At 45.5% G+C, this 20341-nt stretch overlaps 1 protein-coding gene across 15 annotated transcripts in view; it reads right to left on the reverse strand.

The window, feature by feature from the left end:
* The window catches only part of SLTM (SAFB like transcription modulator), a 133188-nt gene that overhangs the window by 78491 nt on the left and 34356 nt on the right, over positions 1–20341 (reverse strand). For all 15 annotated transcript variants that reach the window (XM_077263843.1, XM_077263846.1, XM_077263836.1 and 12 more), the window contains exons 2-3: positions 15332–15419; positions 12375–12436 (exon numbers count right to left, since the gene is read on the reverse strand). In XM_077263843.1, coding sequence (XP_077119958.1) covers positions 12375–12436; positions 15332–15419 — 150 coding nt within the window. The remainder of the gene's footprint in view (positions 1–12374; positions 12437–15331; positions 15420–20341) is intronic.

The following is a 20341-nucleotide window of genomic DNA, read 5'->3' on the forward strand; positions in this document are numbered from 1 at the left end:
TTGTTCTGAAGCCACTCCATTGTTATTTTAGCTGTGTGCTTAGGGTCATTGTCTAGTTTGAAAGCGAACCTTTGGCCAAGTCTAAGGTCCAGAGCACTCTGGAAGAGGTTTTCATCTAGGATATCTCTGTACTTGGTCGCATTCATGTTTCCTTCAATGACAACCAATTGTCCTATCCATACAGCTGAAAAACACCCCCATAGCATGATGCTGCCACCACCATGTTTCACTGTTGAGATTATAGTGGGCAAGTGATGAGCAGTGCCTGGTTTTCTCCACACATACTGCTTAGAATTATCACAAAAAAGGTCTATCTTCGTCTCAGACCAGAGAATCTTATTTCTCATATAGTCTGGGAGTCCTTCATGTGTTTTTTTTTTTTTTGCAAACTATGTGGGCCTTCATATGTCTTGCACGGAGGAGAGGCTTCCGTTGGACGACTCTGCCATTAAGACCCGACTGGTGGAGGGCTGCAGTGATAGTCGACTTTGTGGAACTATCTCCCATATCCCTACTGCATCTCTGGAGCTCAGCCACAGTGATCTTGGGGTTCTTTTTTACCTCTCACCAAGGCTCTTCTCCCACAATTGCTCAGTTTGGCTGGACGGCCAGGTCTAGGAAGACATCTAGTGGTCTTAAACTTTTTCCATTTAAGGATTATGGAGGCCACTGTGCTCTCAGGAACCTTGAGTACTGCAGAAATTCTGTTGTAACCTTGGCCAGATCTGAGCCTTGCCACAATTCTGTCTCTGAGCTCCTTGGCCAGTTCCTTTGACCTCATGATTCTCATTTGGTCTGACATGCACTGTGAGCTGTGAGATCTTATATAGACAGGCGTGTGCCTTTCCAAATCAAGTCCTATCAGCTTAATTAAACAGCTGGACTCCAATGAAGGAGTAAAACCATCTCAAGGAGTATTACAAGGAAAGACAGAATGTGACTAAAATAGGAGAGTATGAGCAAAGGGTCTGAATACTTCTGACCATGTGATATTTCAGTTTTTCTTAATTAAATTTGCAAATTTCTACATTTCTGGTTTTTTTTAGTCAAGATAGGGTGCAGAGTGTACATTAATGAGAAAAAAATGAACTTTTTTGAGTTTACCAAACGGCTGAAATGAAACAAAGTGAAAAACTTAAAGGGGTCTGAATACTTTCTGTACCCACTGTATATTATCTCCTAAAAAGGCTTTATTCATCATTAGGCCAACAAAGAAATTACCAATAATATTTATGTCCATCACACAAAAAATGAATTGCCTTAAAGGAAAACAAGGAGTCATATTCTAGTTAGAAGCGTGATGGAATCTAACTGTAGCACAGGACCCCAAAAAAATAATCAGAGTGAAAAGATACAAATGGGAACGAGAGCCACAGAGGTCCACAAAAATACCGATCTTTATTAGCAGATTTCATTAGTTCATGACATATGTTCTCAGTTTACGTTGCACCAGAGAATCAAAATCAAGGGCAACAGTAAGGCTGGAGCGACCCGGTGACTTGTGCCCGTGTAAAAAACACCTGTGCAATTTGCTGTCAGATGACGCTGGATATAAAACAGCCAAAGTTGCGTGTCATATTGAAGTCTGTCGTAAGGGACTCATATTTTAGTGCTCGGAGTTTTAGTTTTTCTTGCCGCAGCTGAATGATTTACATCTGATAGCCAGCATAAGTACATGTGGGGGTTGCCTGATTGCTAGGGAATCCCCACATGTACTTATGCTGGCTAACAGATGTAAATCATTCAGCTGCGGCAAGAAAAACTAAAACTCCGAGCACTAAAAAAATACTCAGAGGTCACCCGAGCGTGCTCGAGAAATCTCAAGTAATGAGTATATTCGCTCATCACTAATCCTGTGCAGACTGTAAAAAACGGATGCACTGGGTCCGTTTTTTTGATGAATCCTTCCGGGCTATGTGCGCACACTGTTTATGCATCTTCGCCACGTTTTTCCGCTGCGAAAAACGCTTACACAACACAAACAATGTTTAAAAAAAAAAAAAAAAAAATTTCTTACCTTCTGGCGCCCTCTGCAGCCTTCCCGATGCTGCCGGCAGCTCCCGTTCCCAGTAATGCCTTGCGAAACAATGACCCGTGATGACGTAGCGGTTTCGCGAGACCAATAAGTCATCGGGTTATTTCGCAAGGCATCACTGGGAACGGGAGCTGCCGGCAGCATCGCGAAGGCTGCGGGGGACGCCAGAAGGTAAGAATATCAGGTTTTTTTATTATTATTTTTTTAACATTTTATCTTTTTACTATTGATGCTGCATAGAGAGCGAGAATTTCCCTGACGGGAAATTCTTCCGCGCATGCTCAGTTTCAATAGACAGCATCCGTCGCTGGATTCCTGCTTTTGACTGTCAGCAACATCGCTGAGCGATTATCCGACGTACACAAAAAACGTTTCTATGTGCGTTGTCTCCGCCCGACGGACAGCAATTTTATGACGGATCCAGCGCACGACGGATGAAACAGAAGGCCATCCGTCACTAATACAAGTCTGTGAGAAAAAAAACGGATCCAGCAGAAACATTTGCTGGATTCATTTTGTTTTTCCTTTCCACAAAACGACGCATTGTGACGGAAAAAGAAAGACGGAAAGAGGCCTTACAAGTAGTGACTGAAAATACAGCACTTTGGGTAACATATGCAATGTCCGTCACAAAGAAACATCATAGGGAGCCATTAGCTCCAATCTTGCAATGTTTCGCTGGGATTTCAGTGTCACTCAATATACGTTGCCGTGCAGCCCCAGCCTAAAATACCAAATGTTCCTTGTGGTGTAATAAGCGAAACAAGCTTCAAAAGAAAACACTGATATTTATAAGCAGCGTAGTACTCCCTTGACCCGTAAGCAAGGACAAATGTAATTAAGATTTTACTTATATCAGGAAAAAAAAAAAAAAATTCTCAAAAAACATCTAGTTTCATTTGAGAAAAAAAAAAAAAAGATTTAGTTCCAGTTCTCAGTTAACACCTTCATGACCAGGACAAATTTTACAATTCTGAACAGTGTTCACTTTATGAGCTAATAGCTCATCAGGAACGCTTCAACGGTTCCCACTGATTTGAGGATGGCCTCAAAGTGTGTTCGGGGCATAGCCATGCGGGACGGGTGCAGTGTTATACAAAACGTCAACACTCCAATATTGCCAAATTTCTGGCTTCTTTACCAACCCCATATGAAGAACAAGGTCACAAAACTTCATTTCTACGGTGTATATAAGGGTCCAGTTGGCAAATGAAGTGGGATAAAAAAAAAATTCTGCGCCACCATGAGCTTTACACAATTGTCATTGAAGACGACTTTGAAAAAGTCAATTTCGGTGAGGCCAGTGGTGTGAAATTTGGTTTCCAGATTGCTCCACAAAATCAGGATTCTGTGGCTCAAGTTTTGGGATGGAGCGAGGTCCGTAACAGAGGGCGCCGAATTTCTGTCCTGAGGTGTCTGCGTGGTGGTTCAGTATCACTAGAGGAAGGGGAGGACAAGGACGAAAAATAAAGGAAGGTGGGACCCTCTCACTTAGGATGTGCACAGGACCAGTAATTGCTGCGGATTTCACGCTGCGTATTTGCACAACGTCAAACACCGCATCGTGTGCACCCAGCATGTCGGTCTCGGACGAAGGGAAAGCAAACACCGACCACGATGAATACCGGGGTTTGGGATGAGTGGGACCAAGAAGAGGAAGGGGGGAAATACAGAAAGAAAAACGTAAAAAGCAAACAAAAAAAAATTACTCTGCGCCCACAACTGACACTAAACCTGACTCCATTCAGTTAAAAATACTCTATTAGTTGCCCACTACTACTACAGTATATTTTTATTGTCCCTAATTTTTTTTTCTTTAAGAACACCAACCAGACGCCGACCACCTTTATGTCAGCTATTGACTGTTCTAGAATGTACACACAAATGTGAATAACTTCTGCACTGACACTAACCCAGACTCAATTCAGTAAAAGATACTGCAGTAGATGCCAATAACTACTGTATATTTTTACTGTCCCTCATCTAGTCCTATTAATCCAAATTTTTTTTGTTCAATTCTTTCGCACAAAAAAAAAATAGAATTATTCTTACCGTTAATTCGGTTTCTAGGAACCTTCCACGACGGCATATGGAGGTTGCCTCTTTGCCCTAATGGGGAACAGGAAATGGAGAGGTTAAAAGGCCCTCCCACCTCCCTCTCACCAGTGACTTATAACTGAAAACCATAGCACCGGTTTACCTTGAATCCCAGATTTAAATCCAGGAGTATAGGGAGGGAACTAGCGCCGTCGTGGAAGGTTCCTAGAAACCGAATTAACGGTAAGAATAATTCTATTTTCTCTAGTCACCTTCCACGACGGCATATGGAGGAATACCAACTGATTGGCGCTAGGGAGGGACAACGGCCTGGAGTACTTTCCGGCCGAAGGCTAAATCCTTGTTGGGCATTACATCCAATCTGTAATGCCTGGAGAAAGTATGCAATGAAGACCATGTGGCTGCCCTGCAGATTTGCTCCGCTGATGCACCTGCTCTTTCTGCCCAGGAGACTGAGGTTGATCTAGTCGAATGAGCCTTGATTCCCACTGGAGGAGTTTTGTCTTGAGCAAGGTATGCTTCCGCTATTGCTTTCTTTATCCAGTTGGCAATAGTACTTTTGGCTACCTTTTTTCCCTTATTTTGTCCTGATGGATGGATAAATAGATTGTGGTCAATTCTGTAAGAACTGGTTTGTTCTAAGTAAAACAATACAGTGCGCCTGACATCCAGCATATGGAATCTCTCTTCTTTGGAATTTGCAGGATTTTGGCAAAAAGAAGGTAGAATAATTTCCTGGGAGCGGTGGAAGTCCGATACGACCTTTGGAAGAAAGGAAGGGTCTAGGCGCAGTACTATAGAGTCATCTCGAATGGTTAGGTATGGTTCTCTTATTGAGAGAGCTTGTAATTCTCCCACCCTCCTTGCTGATGTAATAGCCACTAGAAAAATTGTTTTGTAGATTAAGTTTTTCTGGGAGCAGGAGGATAATGGTTCGAAGGGGGGACCTGTAAGCCCCTGTAATACTAGGTTGAGATCCCACAGTGGTACTGTTATTTGCTTCTTAGGGTTCATTCTGGAAGCTGATATCATGAATCTCTTGATCCAGCGATGATTTGCCAGATCCTGATCAAATATTGAACTGAGGGCGGACACCTGGACTTTTAAGGTGCTAGGCCTGAGGCCTATTTCTAAGCCCTTTTGCAAAAAGTCTAGAATTTTTGAAATATTCGGGTTGAAGGGATCCGGCACCTCAGGAAGACAGAAGGATGAGAATTTCTTCCAGATTTTATTATATATTGCAATGGTTACAGGTTTCCTAGATTTTTGAAGTGTGGAAACCACTGCTTCTGATAGTCCTCTGGCTCTTAATATTTGGGCTTCAGTAGCCATGCCGCCAGATTCCACTTGTGGGCATCTAGGAGATGGATTGGTCCTTGAGAAAGAAGGTCTTCTTCTATCGGAAAGTGGAGCGGCCCATCCACCTGAAGGTCCACTATCAGGTTGTACCAACTCCTCTTGGGCCACAGTGGAGCTACCAATATGGTAGGCGTTTGTTCTTCTCGCACTTTCTGTAAGACTTTCGCCAGTATTGGGATTGGTGGAAACGCATAAGCCAGCCGAAAATTCCACTTCTGGACCAGTGCATCCACTCCTTTGGAGCCGTCCCTGGGGTTCAGAGAGAAGAATGCTTCGACTTTCGCATTTCGGCTGGATGCAAAGAGGTCGATTTCTGGGAGACCCCATTTGTTCACCAGCATCTCGAAGCTTCGGTTGCTCAGGCACCATTCCCCCGGATGTATGTCTTGGCGACTTAGATAGTCTGCCTGAATGTTGGACGAGCCTTTCAGGTGAACCGCTGTCAGAGATAAGAGATGTCTTTCTGCCCAGGAGCATATCCGGGCAGATATATTCTTCAGGGAATTGTTTTTTGAACTGCCCTGATGTCTGATGTGGGCCACCGTGGTCACATTGTCCGAATATATCCGAACGTGATGTCCCTTGATCAGATGACCTCCTACTAGTAGGGCTTCTTCTACAGCTTTTAGCTCTCTGTAGTTGGAAGATTTCTTGCTTGTTGACTGGTCCCAGAGACCTTGGAAAGGGGTGTGATTTATCATGGCCCCCCAGCCTCTCTGGCTGGCGTCCGTTGTTACTGTGGTCAGTGGGACTTGCGTCCAGCTGACCCCTTTTTGTAAATTTTTTGGGGACATCCACCATGCCAGGGAGGCCTTGACACGACCTGGTGTGTACAATCTCTTGTTTAAAGAACTGGGATGACCGTCCCAATTCTACAAGATATGTGCCTGAAGAATTCTGGAATGGGCCTGGGCCCATGGTACCGATTGAATGCAGGCTGTCATCGAGCCTACAAGAGACATGCCTTCTCTGATTGTAGGGGATCTGGTGTCCCTGAACGTTTTGACCTTTGATAAAAGGGTTTGACGGTGTTCCACTGGGAGGAAGGACATTTGTCTTGCCGAGTCCAGGAGAACTGCCAGGAATTTCCTGCATTTGGAGGGTCGTAGGTGAGATTTTTCCAGATTCGGCACCCATCCAAGAGATGTCAGTATCTCGAGAGTATTGGATACATGAGACTCCAGGGCCTGTTTGGAAGGAGCTATTATCAGAAGGTCGTCTAGGTACGGCACTATACAGACGCCTTGCTTCCGGATAAAGGAGACTACCTCCCCCATTATTTTGGAAAATACCCTTGGAGCCGAGGAAATTCCGAATGGGAGGACGTTGAATTGATAGTGCTCTATCAGACGCCCTCTCTGCACAGCGAATTTGAGGTATTGGCGATGTCTCTGGTGAATGGGGATGTGAAAGTAGGCATCTTTCAGATCGAGAGTGGCCATGAAGGAGCGTGGACCTATCAAGGGGATGGCATTCTTCACTGATTCCATCTTGAATCTTCGGTACTTTATATGCCGATTGAGATTCTTTAGATTTATAATGACACGGGACTCGCCCGATGGCTTGGGAACCAGAAATAAGCGAGAGTAGTGGCCGCGATCCCTCTCCGATTCTGGTATCTGGGATATCGCACCTGACATCTTTAAGGCTCTGAGACCGTACGCCAAATTTGAGTGATCTTTCAGGGAGGGTAGGGACGTGAGTTTTAGACCCCGTGGGGGGGAGGAAATGAATTCTATTAGGAGACCCTCTTTGATGACATTGAGGATCCAGGGGCAAGAGGTGATGTTTTGCCACTGGGAGTAAAATTTTGAAAGTCTCCCCCCCACTGGTTCGAAGTCACCGTTTCTCCTGTTGAGACTGCTGCTGCTGTTGTTGAGGGATGAGGATGTTTCTCCCCCCTCCCTTCGGGTAACTCCACCTCCCGGACTTGCCTTTCCCTCTCTGAGAGGTTTGGGCCTGAAAGGGACGAAAAAACTTCTTTTTGGGAGTTTTTTGTTCTGGGAGGGCTTTCTTTTTATCGGTTGCTTTCTCCAAGATGTCATCAAGAGAAGGCCCGAAGACGTAGTTACCTTTAAATGGTATGGCGCATAACTTGGCTTTGGAGGTGATATCACCAGACCACATTTTTAACCACAGCGCCCTTCTGGCCGAGTTAGTCTGTACTAACGACCTTGCAGCAATTCTGATAGTTTCCATCGAAGAATCTGCTAGGAAACCCGTGGCTCTAAGGAGACTAGGAAGGGAGTCTAATAATTCAGCTCTTGAAGTGCCCTGGGATATGTGAGACTCCAGTTCACCTATCCAGCGGAATAGAGCTCTAGCCACGCATGTTGATGCGATATTAGCTTTGAGGGCTACCGAGGAGGTCTCCCATGATTTCTTTAATAGACTCTCAATCTTCCTGTCCATCGGATCCTTTAATTGCGACGAGTCTTCAAATGGAAGAGCCGTTCTTTTAGCCACTCTTGCCACCTGAGAGTCAACTTTAGGGACATCCCATTTGGTCATTTCGCCTTCTAAGGGGAATCTACGCTTCATCTCGGATGGAGTACTGAGGCGTTTTTCAGGTAATTCCCACTCTTGGTCAATCATATCAGAAATATTCTGGTGGATTGGAAACCCCACCCGTTTACCCTTAGGTTATGCCACCAAACATCTGGTCCTGTATGGACTGAGGTTCTGGCTCCTCCTCCAGCCCCATAGTACTGCGTACTGCGGCTACTAAGTCCTCAATCCAGTCAGAAGAAAAGAGATATTTTCTGGCCTCAGATGAAATAGAGGATGCAGATTCCTCCTGACGACCTGAGGATGAGGCATAAGAGAGGTCTGACTCAGATTCAGAATCCTCTTCCTGGATCTTCCTTTTTTTGGCTGGAGAGGGTGGCGGAGGGGGTGGCGGAGGGGTTGGAGGGGTAAAGGCTGCTAGGGAGGATTGCACCTCTTGCTTGACCAGGGACCGGATTTCCTCTAGCAAAGAAGGTTGCTCTGCCCTGACAACTTTGTCAGTACAGGTCCTGCAGAGTTTTTTCTCCCATGAAGGTGGCAGCTTAATATTACAGATGGCACACTTCTTTTTAACAGTAGTTTTGGGGGTAGACCTTTCTCCCTGCAATGAGAGGGGAGAGAGAGAGTGACCAAGGATACCCCAAATTACTATCTAAGGACCCCTGTCCCTGCGGCACTTACTGTGGCAGGGGCAGCGCTGGGCTCTGCAAGCGCAGGGCAGGTAACGCTCTCCATGACAGGAACAGTCTTACCTGCGACGTTTTCTGGCAGGTTTTATACACAGTGGTATGCACCTGCCCCCAGCGATGTGGATACACCTCTTCCCCTCCATGGTCCAGCGTGGAGGACGCCGTCCTGCACGAGACACCGCCGGCGGAAGTGCCTCCAGGGAGCGCAGAAAGGACCGGAAGTGACGCGCGCGATCACTTCCGGGTTGCCAGCAGCGTGTTGGAGGGGAAGAGACCGGAGAGCTCCAGGAGGACTCCGGTCAGGAAACACTAGCCTGCTTTGCCCTCACGGGGGCGCGGGAAGGCTAGGCACAGGTCCCGAGGACACCGCAGCGTGGTGCGACGGGAGCAGCATAAGAGGGGAGGTAAGATACGACCCCATGCTGCCCGGTTACACACAAGCCGACGCTTGTTAGATGCAGCAGTCACCGGCCACCACTGCATACGAGAGTAAACCTCTCCTGTCCCATGGGGAACAGGAAAGACACTGGTGAGAGGGAGGTGGGAGGGCCTTTTAACCTCTCCATTTCCTGTTCCCCATTAGGGCAAAGAGGCAACCTCCATATGCCGTCGTGGAAGGTGACTAGAGAAAAAAAAAACAACCACCACCAGAGGCGATCACTGATGTACGTCAGTGATCAGACCTCGAAGGCTGTAGGAAGCAGGCACAGATGTGGTGCAAAGAGGATTAAAAAAAAGACAGGAAAAGCCCTTGCCAATCAGTGGCGTGTGTATGATCAGCGGCTGTAAGATGCACACACAGTGGTGCATGGGGAGAGGGAGAGATAGAAAAACAAACAGGGATGAAAAAAAAAAAGTCGTGGAAAACAGTGAGGACAGACAGGACTCAGTGATCAGCGCTCAGTGGCTGCAGGACACACAAAAAAGAAAAAAGCTGCCCAAAAAGAGAGCGATCAAATACTGATCAGTGCTCAGCAGCAGGGGAGAGTTGGATTGGCATGGATTAGGAAAGATCAGGGAAGGATCAAGAAGTCTTTCCTCCTTAGCAGCAGCAAGGCACAGGCTTTAAAAAGTCAGCGGAACCACAAGGCCCAGCACTGCACACAGAACAATACAGTGACTGCGGTGTACAAGTCCATAGTCCATAGCTAGAATGCTAAAGTACTGGGTGATCACTGTGGGGTCAAAGTCTGTGCACTCTGATTGGTGCAATCGATAGTCGATCGCTCTAATCAGAGCTGGCACTGGGGACACAGGCGTTGCTAGGCAACAGCCTATGATCGGTGCCGTTACGGAAACAATTGTAGGCTCGACATTAGTATTTCAGGCAATTTCATTGCCTGAAACACCGAAAACGCTGTGATTGGCTGCTCAGAATAGAACAGCCAATCACAGCGATGGTAGCTGCGAGGTGGGGGGGGGGGGGGGGGGTGTCGCTGCCCTCTGACTATGACTCCGTGTTCCCTGCTGTGAGAAACAGCAGACACCTTCATGCGATCACCATGCGCTTAGTCATGGTGATCGCACAAATGTGGTAGGTAAACGTGTGCACAACCTTAGGATGTGGTGCCCAGGTAGGATGCAACACCTCAGTAGTATATAACAAAACCTGGCACTCAACTTGTATGCAAGTGGTTTTATTTTACAGCAACAAAAACGTTTCGGTCACAGATTGACCTTCATCAGTTACGTTTTGTGAGCAGTATAAATGGGAGGCCTATAGTATTAGGCAGGTATTGTGGCATATCCTTGCTCCATGTAGGGAGTGTATGCAGAGAAGCGGCCCTTGCTGTGCAGCCGTAGGACGCGGTGTCCACCGCAGACAAGCGGTGGACACCGCGTCCTACTGCTGCACAGCAAGGGCCGCTTCTCTGCATACACTCCCTACATGGAGCAAGGATATGCCACAATACCTGCCTAATACTATAGGCCTCCCATGTATACTGCTCACAAAACGTAACTGATGAAGGTCAATCTGTGACCGAAACGTTTTTGTTGCTGTAAAACAAAACCACTTGCATACAAGTTGAGTGCCAGGTTTTGTTATATACTACTGAGGTGATCGCACAAATGACATGATGTATACATACTGCATTGGTTGGAAAGTCCTTCCTGATCATGGCACTGCCAGTGTCGGGAAGGGGTTAAAGGGAATCTGTCATCAGGTTTTTGCTATGTATATGGAAAGCTGTATAATGTAGGATCAGAGAGCCTGATTCCAAGCGTGTGTAACTTAATGAGCGGCTTGGTGCAGCTTTGATAGAATCTCTATTTTCTCAGCTGCAGATGTAGCAGAGGCAGAAAGCAGCGCTGTGTATATTCCCCCTCCACGCGTACACTGTATATTGTCAGCAAGCTGCCAAGTGGTAGGTGTGGGGGTTACAGAGTTTAGGCTACGTTCACATTTGCGTTGTGCGCCGCAGCGCGGCGCCGCAACGCACAACGCAAACAAAAACGCAGCAAAACGCATGCACAACGCTGCGTTTTGCGCCGCATGCGTCCTTTTTTTGATTGATTTTGGACGCAGCAAAAATGCAACTTGCTGCGTCCTCTGCGCCCGGACGCGTGCGCCGCAGTGACGCATGTGGTGCAAAACGCAAGTGCGACGCATGTCCATGCGCCCCCATGTTAAATATAGGGGCGCATGACGCATGCGGCGACGCTGCGGCGCAGACCGCAAATGTGAACGTAGACTTAGCTGGACTGCATGCGAGACTCAGTCCTTTTGTGAATCTCCTGCTGATAAAACACTGATTGTAATAAAACTATAATACAGCCGATCAAAGTGACATCCTACAATCAGGCTCTCTGCTCTTCATTACACTGCACTCAGATTAAATAGTAAAATGTTGCTGACATTCCCTTTAAAAAGGGGAAAGGAAGGGGAAGGGTGCTAGATGACAATCACTCGTGCACCTGGGAGGGGGAAAAAGTTACACTTCCAAGTTTGTGGTGCAGATTTAATAAAAATCCACAAACTACAGTGCAATACACGTGAATTGATATTCAAAATCATGTGCTGGTGAAAGTCTGCACGGACACTAGAGCATACTGGGGATTTCTAAATCTGCACCATGTTAAAGAGAAACTGGTCATGTCCCGAACCACGTTATCTGCAGAAATAGGGGTAAACTGCAGGTAAAAAAAAAAAAAGGCATTTTAAATGCTGGATTACTAAGCAGCAGCTAAATGGGAGAAAATGAAGGGTTTTTTTTTCTATTCATACACCTTTACCTACAGGTAAAAGGTGTTTCTGGGCTTGACAAGATCTCTCATTATGCCACAGGTTTACATATCCAGTGTATAGGGACAAAATCACAGTGAATCCAAACCTTTAAGAGACACGGATATTTTGCTGTGAACTTGCAGAGATCTGAAGCAGAAAAATGTTAATGTGTGGCTAGAATAAAAATGTTTTTGCACTTTTCGGGGGTTTTCATGGCCTTACCTGCTAATCTATACTTGCTCTGTCTCACAGTCCGATACTAAATCTTTCTACTAATATAATTATGATTATTTAAAATATAAATACTTTTCTAATAGCAGACATGAGCCAATGGGAGGCCGGCTGTTCCTGCTGTTGCATAGGTAGAAGAATAAATGCGCTAATAACCAGTTTACACTCTGGACTTACTGTTGCAATGCGGAAAGAACTATGGGTGATCAGCAGACAAGGTGATCATCCTTCAACCTACATCATGGGATAAATAGCAGCACCATTTTACCTTATATGCATCTTCCTCCATGGACGCTTCACATCCAGACTCATCAGCTTCCAGCTTTTTACCTGAAACGGACAATCACAAATTGTAACTGGTTGATAAATCTTCAGTGGTTGTAAAATAAACATAACCAATTAACGACTCAGTACACGATAAGATACTAGCAGTGTTAATGGATGATAGAACTAAAGGGAATCCGTTACCCTTTTGAGCTTTTTTAGTTAATATGGGCATACAGAAGAAATTAGTCCTACCTGCATGCCTCCTGATAATGGCTTGCTCAGTTAAAGTTATCTTTTATAGCTTTGATCTTCCAGGCTATGGGGTGTACGCTGCCCAGAAGATCAGACTGCCTCCAATTTTCATTATACAAAATTTCTCCTCCCCTTCATGTCAGTGTCCCATTGACGTCATGTACACGACCATAAATCTCTCGCCTGAGTATTCTAACTGCCGTCGCTCCTCTGCACTGTTCCGCCCTTCTGTGGAAACGGTCTTGAATTTTGATGTGTGCAGGTGCCGGAGACTCGCTGTCACTTCTGGTTCCAATGATCTTCGGCACACAGTAAAGGTTAATACAGTGCAGAGGACCGACGGCAGGCAGAATGCGCAGAAGCGGGATTTGTGGTCACACACATGTCGTCAAAGGGAAACTGAAGAGAAGGGGAGGAGAAATCTTGTATAACGAAAAATTGGAAGCAGTCTGACAGTGTACGCCCCACAGCGTGGAGAATCAAAGCTTTAAAACCACAAAAAAATTTTTTTTAGTAAAAATACCAATAAAGAATTTAATAAATCAGGACAGCCAAGGGTCATTAAAAACATGAGGTAAGTATAATCAAGTTTTTACTTTAAAAAAAAAAAAAAAGCGAACAACTTTTCTAAGGGAATAGAAGGTGTCTTGTCCTTAGTCACCCTTTTTGACTGCGGAGGTTGGCACCCCAAGAATTCGACAAGGCGCCCCTGCTTAACGTAGGCGGTCCCTACCTGACCTCCCTACACAAGCTAACACCCAAATAAAGTGCTTAAGTGCCATAGATTGTAAATAACATCTGGCTTCATTGGTTCAATAAATCTATGGAACATAGGATTCCATAAAGGAGATTTATCTAATGTTAATATCCCTGAGGTCTGGGATATCAGACCTCTTACATCTAATATCGGAGGCGCTGTGAAGTAGTCCAGACTGGTATATTTATCAGTAACCAGATGAAGTGCAAATGCATAGTAACAAAACACAAATGGGTAGACAAAGGCTATCAACCTTAACCTACAAAGTTTTTGACCATAGAGGATATCACTCCCAGTAGTATCTATTGCATATATCGTGCATTACCGGAATCCTAAAGACGTATCCACATCAGTTGCATATGACGGACATATGATATAGCATGGCACTATTTGCATCCATCTATTGTGCATTCTTTGGATATACCTTTGTGATACTACCAATATCTGGTATATGCAGATTGGCATTTTTTGTTCGTCTGTTACATGTAACTGATATTACCAGTGGTGACTTGCACTATTTGCATGAATGAATCCTCCTGTGGATACACCTTTAAGATTCCGGTAATGCACGACATATGCAATAGATACTACTGGGAGTGATATCTCTATGGTCAAAAATTTTGCAGATTAAGGTTGATAGCCTTTGTCTACTCATTTGTGGTTTGTCTCTATGCATTTGCACTTCATCTGATTACAGATAAATATACTAGGTCTGGACTACTTCACAGCGCCTCCGATTTATCAGACCTCACATGTAATCACAGACCTCAGGGATATTAACATTAGATTAATCTCCTTTGTGGAATCCTATGTTCAATAGATTTATTGAAACAATTAAGCCAGACGATATTTACAATCTATAGAACTTAAGCACTTTGTGTGTTGGCTTGTGTAGGGAGGTCAGGTAGGGACAGCCTACCTTGAGCAGAGACGCCATGTATAATCCCTAAGGGTGCCAACCTCCGCTATCAGAAAGGGTGACTAAGTACAAGTACGTTATTATCTTAAAAAATGTTGGGTGGTTTTTTTTTAGTAAAAAACTTGATTATACTTGACTGAAGTCATATGTTTATGACCCTGGGCTGTCCTGATTTAATATTATTAGATCCATTTTGGTATTTTTAATACACAGTTATTTAAAAGGAATCAGTCACCTCATTTTGGCCCTATAAACTGCGGCCACCACCATCAGGGGCTTATCTACAGCATTCGAAGCTATAAAAGAGGACTTATTGAACAAGCCATCATCCAGGAGGTATACAGATATGACCAATTTCAGTTATACACAACCTGTATGACCATATTAATTCAAAACAGTGACAAAATCCCTTTAAAGGGGTTAACCGGGACTTCGCTTATTCTTCTGGTATGGGGGAAATAAGGGTATGTAGATACCATAAAAGCCCTTTCGTTCTACAAAAAAAAGAACAAGTGTCTTGAGCGTTCAAAGCAAATGTGAACCTGACAAAGCACTTTTTGTGATCGTAACAAGGATTTTGAAACAGATCAGCTTCTAAATCAAACATACCATACTCATACAGACACTTGCAAAATACTTTATGAAGCACAGTTGAAATTTATGACATTTTCATACATTGGGTGTGTGAAATACCCTTGGGCAGTAAATAAGAGCAGCTGCAGCTAGCACTCAATTATGGGAAAACATCCACGGAGCAGAAATGATCATGTACACAGCCTGAATGGCCTCTAGCAGCATTACGAGCATTTATCACAAGCGGTGTGAAGTGTATAGACTTGTTTGCCTCATCTCTGGTCAATACGAGTAAAAATAGTGGTGGGATCAGAGGAAAAAAAGTCAACATGATTTATTAAAGTTAAAAGTCAAGTTGGAGCTCTGCATAGTCTAACTCGAGGCCAGTTTAATAAATTGGAGTAGGCCAGGAATACAGTGACTGGCAGGGAAAAATAAGTTTAACAGTGGTACACACCTTTGCTCTTCATATGCTTCCTCGAAGGAGTATCACCACCAGAATTTAGCTCAATATTTTCAGGATCTCCGCCTTCGTCTTCAATTGCCTGTATAATAATAAAAAATAAAAACCTGGTAAGTAAATATAATGCATACATAAAGCTGTAGGACACAACATTACACTGAAAACTTTATGGAAAGGAATCAGTCACCAGGTTTTGCTACGTAATAGGAGCAGCATAATGTACGGACAGAGACCCTTACTGAAGGGATCTGGCATTTACTGGTTTGCTTGGCATCTCAGTAAAATCACTGTTTAATCAGCAGGAAATCACCATTAGTGGCCTAGTTATGCCATGCCATGTAGTCCTCTTGCTATGTAACCCCAACCCCGCAGATTTGCAGCTTTCTGCCTATGAACAGTGTACACAGAAAGCTGCCAGTGTGGTGGGCAGGGTGACCGAGCTCGGCAGAGAACTGAAATCAGCAACTGAGAAACTGCACCAAACAGCCCAGTAAGTGACATCACTGGAATCAGGGTCTGACTACATCATGCTTTGCACCTGGAATAGCAAAAATCTGGTGACAAATTCCTTTAAGGTTATTGATAGCCATTCCTTCCAATAGACCTGGATGCTTCACCAACAGAGTGTTAGGTTTTATCAATTCTTTCTCCTAATCGGGGATTGGAGAGGGAGAGAGGGTACAGCTAGTCTAGGTAATATTTGTTTCATGTGTTTGGCCATCTCCATTAACCATGTACATTGGTGGCATGCCACTAGGAAAAGTTGTGTGACTAGCGAGTAGAGCTGAGCGAATTTGTTCGGATTCAGTTCCGAATACGATCGGCAGTGAATATTGTTGTTGCAATATTTGTCAAACATAGCCGAACATCATTAGAGTCAATGGAAGTAGAAATTACCAAATATGTTCGGAACCGATCGTCAAACATAAATTAGGCACGAATACAGGTACCAATATGGACAATTCAGAATCCAAAAATTCGCTCAGCTCTACTAGTGAGATGTGACATAGGAAAGTTGTGTGAATTTAGGCCTATAAAACACTACCCAAAAAGTGAGGTTCCACTTCACAATCTCCAACATGCAGCCTGATTTACCACTATTATGTGCTGGTACTATACTACAGCGACATTGCATTGCGGCCTTGGAATGCGAAATGGCATCCAATGATTTCCTACTGTATCACATGTGACCTACTGCCACAGTCACACGGGTACCTATATACGTTGGATCTATGCTGTTGGTAGCACGTCGCACCAGACTATCAATAATTGTTCTACATGACCTGTCGGCTAGTTGACAGCTTTGGTTTTTCCTTAAACAGCAGCCGTAAATTAGTTGTGCAGGTTTTTGGTTATGCAGTTTGTTACCAGTTTCTGTGCAGCCCCAGCTTTAATAATAATAATAATAATAATCTTTATTTATATAGCGCCAACATATTCCGCAGCGCTTTACAGTTTAACAGTTTCAAACACAAGTCATAGGTAACAATGTTAACAATACAGTAATAAAGCAAAATAAGACGACCCTGCTCGTGAGAGCTTACAATCTACAATGAGGTGGGGGAGATACAAAGTACAGGTGTGTATTTACAATGATGGTCCAGCCATCTTCAGGGAGTGGGGGGTAGATGGAGATAGTGAATGGGCTACACACACACAAACATAAAATGACTGATTAGGGAACGTGATAGGCCGCTCTGAACAAATGTGTTTTGAGGGAGCGCCTAAAACTATGCAAATTGTGGATGGTCCTAATAGCTTGGGGTAGAGCATTCCAGAGGATTGGCGCAGCACGGGAGAAGTCTTGGAGTCGGGAGTGGGAGGTACGGATTAGTGCAGAGGTTAGTCGAAAGTCGTTTGCAGAGCGCAGCGGTCGGTTAGGCCGATAGACAGAAATGCTGGAGGAGAGCTTTGTGGGTGAGAACAAGTACTTTGAATTGTATCCTGTAATGGATGGGCAGCCAGTGTAATGACTGGCGAAGAGCGGACACGTCCGAGTAACGATTAGCCAGATGGACGACCCTGGCTGCTGCATTAAGGATAGACTGGAGAGGGGAAAGTCGCGTGAGGGGGAGGCCAATTAAAAGAGAGTTGCAGTAATCCAGACGGGAGTGGATTAGGGCGACAGTGAGAGTTTTTGTTGTCTCCATGGTGAGAAAAGGGCGGATTCTAGAGATGTTCTTTAGGTGTAAGCGGCACGAGCGGGCCAGAGATTGTATGTGGGAGGTGAAGGAGAGATCGGAGTCAAACATGACACCCAGACAGCGTGCCTGCTGCCTAGGCGTTATGTTGCCACCCACGGAGAGGGAAATGTCAGATTTAGGGAGGTTAGTAGATGGCGGGAGCAGAAGAAGTTCAGTTTTGGAAAGGTTGAGCTTCAGATAGAGCGCGGACATGATGTTAGAGACTGCAGACAGACAGTCAGTGGCGTTCTGTAGTACAGCGAGGGTAAGGTCAGGGGCTGACGTGTATAGTTGTGTGTCATCAGCATAAAGATGGTACTGAAAGCCAAATCTGCTGATGGTCTGTCCAACTGGGGCCGTGTAGAGGGAGAAGAGAAGGGGGCCAAGGACTGAGCCCTGGGGTACCCCGACAGTGAGAGGAAGAGGAGATGAAGTGGAGCCGGAGAACAGAACACTGAAGGAGCGGTCAGAAAGATAGGAAGAGAACCAGGAGAGAGCAGTGTCCTTAATGCCTTGTGACTGGAGCCTAGAGAGTAGGAGAGGGTGGTCAACAGTGTCGAAAGCTGCAGAGAGATTGAGGAGAATGAGCAGAGAGTGGTGACTGTTACATTTTGCTGTCAGAAGGTCATTGGTCACCTTGATGAGTGCAGTTTCTGTTGAATGTAGGGGGCGGAACCCGGACTGTGCAGGGTCTAGGAGGGAATGAGTGGAGAGGTAGCGGGTAAGGCGGGAGTAGACTAGGCGCTCCAGGAGCTTTGAGATGAAGGGGAGATTGGAGACCGGTCTGTAGTTGTTTGCGCATGATGGGTCAAGGGTGGGTTTTTTTTAGTAATGGAGTAATGATAGAGTGTTTGAAGGAGGAGGGGAAAATGCCAGAGGAGAGGGAGAGATTAAAGATTGTAGTTAGGTGAGTTGTGACGACTGGAGAGAGAGACTGGAGGAGGTGTGAGGGAATGGGGTCGGTGGTGCATGTAGTCGGGCGAGAAGAGGAGAGGAGCTTGGAGACTTCTTCTTCTTTGATGGGATCGAATGTGGAGAGTGAGCCAGGGGAGATGCAGGGAGGAATGGGAGTCATTGCACTTGGTGTCTGGGAGCGGATTTCCTGACGGATATTGTCTATTTTCTCTATAAAGTGGGAGGCCAGGTCATCAGCACAAATGTCTGTGATAGGGTCTTGTGCTTTTGGCCTGAGGAGGGAGTGAAAGGTGTCAAAAAGATTCTTGGGGTTGTTGGATAGTGATGAGATCAGAGTGGTGAAGTAGGTCTGTTTGGCAAGGTGAAGGGCAGAGTTATAGGTCCTTAACATAAATTTGAAGTGTATGAAGTCTTCTGGGGTGCGAGTTTTCCTCCATAAGCGTTCAGCACACCTGGAGCATCGCTGGAGAAATCGGGGTTGCGATGTAAGCCAGGGCTGTTTCACTCTGTGTTTGGAGGTTCTGAGGGTGAGGGGAGCTACTTGGTCTAGGGTGCTTCTAAGAGTGTCATTGTAGTGATGTACAGCCAGATCAGGACAGGAACAAGAGGAGACTGGGGACAGTGATGAGTGTAAGGAGTCTGAAAGTGTATGAGGGTTAATGGCATGTAGATTTCTGAATGTGTGGTAGGTAGGAGGGTGCTGGGGTGGGCGAGAAATTGTGAGTGTGAAGGAGAGAATGTTGTGGTCAGAGAGGGGAAGTGGTGAGCTATCTAGGTAAGAGATTGAACAGAGCCAGGCAAAGACCAGGTCCAGGGTGTTACCATCTTTGTGTGTTTCAGAGGTTGAGAGCTGTGAGAGGCCTAGGGAAGTGGTTAGTGATAGAAGCTGGGATGCAGATGTGGAAGCGGGGCTGTTAATGGGAATGTTGAAGTCTCCCATGATAAGGGTTGGTAGTTCTGAGGACATGAAGTGCGGCAGCCAGGCTGAGAAGTGGTCCAGGAAGTGGGTAGGTGAGCCTGGGGGCCGGTATATGACCGCTACTCTGAGGGAGAGGGGATGGAAGAGCCTGATGGTGTGGACCTCAAAAGAAGGGAATGAAAGTGAAGGAACTGGGGGTATAACCTGGAACGTGCATTGGGGGGACAAGAGTATGCCGACTCCACCACCAGGTCTGTTAGTGGGTCTTGGGGAATGGGAGAATTGAAGGCCACCATGGGAAATGGCAGCAGGGGAGACAGTGTCAGAGTCTTGGATCCAGGTTTCAGTGAGGGCCAACAGATTGAGAGAGTTGTTCAGAAAGTAGTTGTGCAGGAAAGGAAGCTTGTTACATACAGACCGTGGTTTCAAAAGGGCACAATTTAAAGAGAGAGATAAGGGAGTGCAAGTAATATTAATAAGGTTAGTATGGTTTTGATATGAGGTAGGGTAGCAGTTGAGGTTGGGGGATGGGGGACCGAGGTTGGGGGATATGTCCCCCGAAATCAGTAAGAGTAACAAGATAAAAAGCAAGTAGTTTTTTGAAATGTTTGTAGTTTTTTTGTGCAGTGTGTTTGGGTAAGATGGGCTGAGGTTTTTCAGGAAGGTGAGAAGTGCATGGGAGCTGTACATGGGAGAGGGAAGCAGTGAGGAGCTGATGTGTATGAGTCGTGGTGGAGGGGGGGATTGGGCGGTGAATGTGGATTGCAAGGGAGCATAGGAGGATAGGAATAAAGCACATGGATAAAAGGGAGAACAGAGTGTGGGTTACCTGACTCCTGCCCTGACTAACTGCCATGAAATAACTGCGGTATCACGACGCTTATCTTCCGTGACGCTTTGATTCTGTGACGCGTGCACACCCCACTAGCGTGCCCCCCTAAAGATGGTTCTACATTTATAGTCCAGTGATGGGTCAGAAGAGATGGA

Source organism: Ranitomeya variabilis, chromosome 5, assembly GCF_051348905.1.
Source record: "Ranitomeya variabilis isolate aRanVar5 chromosome 5, aRanVar5.hap1, whole genome shotgun sequence".
Classification (NCBI taxonomy): domain Eukaryota; kingdom Metazoa; phylum Chordata; class Amphibia; order Anura; family Dendrobatidae; genus Ranitomeya; species Ranitomeya variabilis.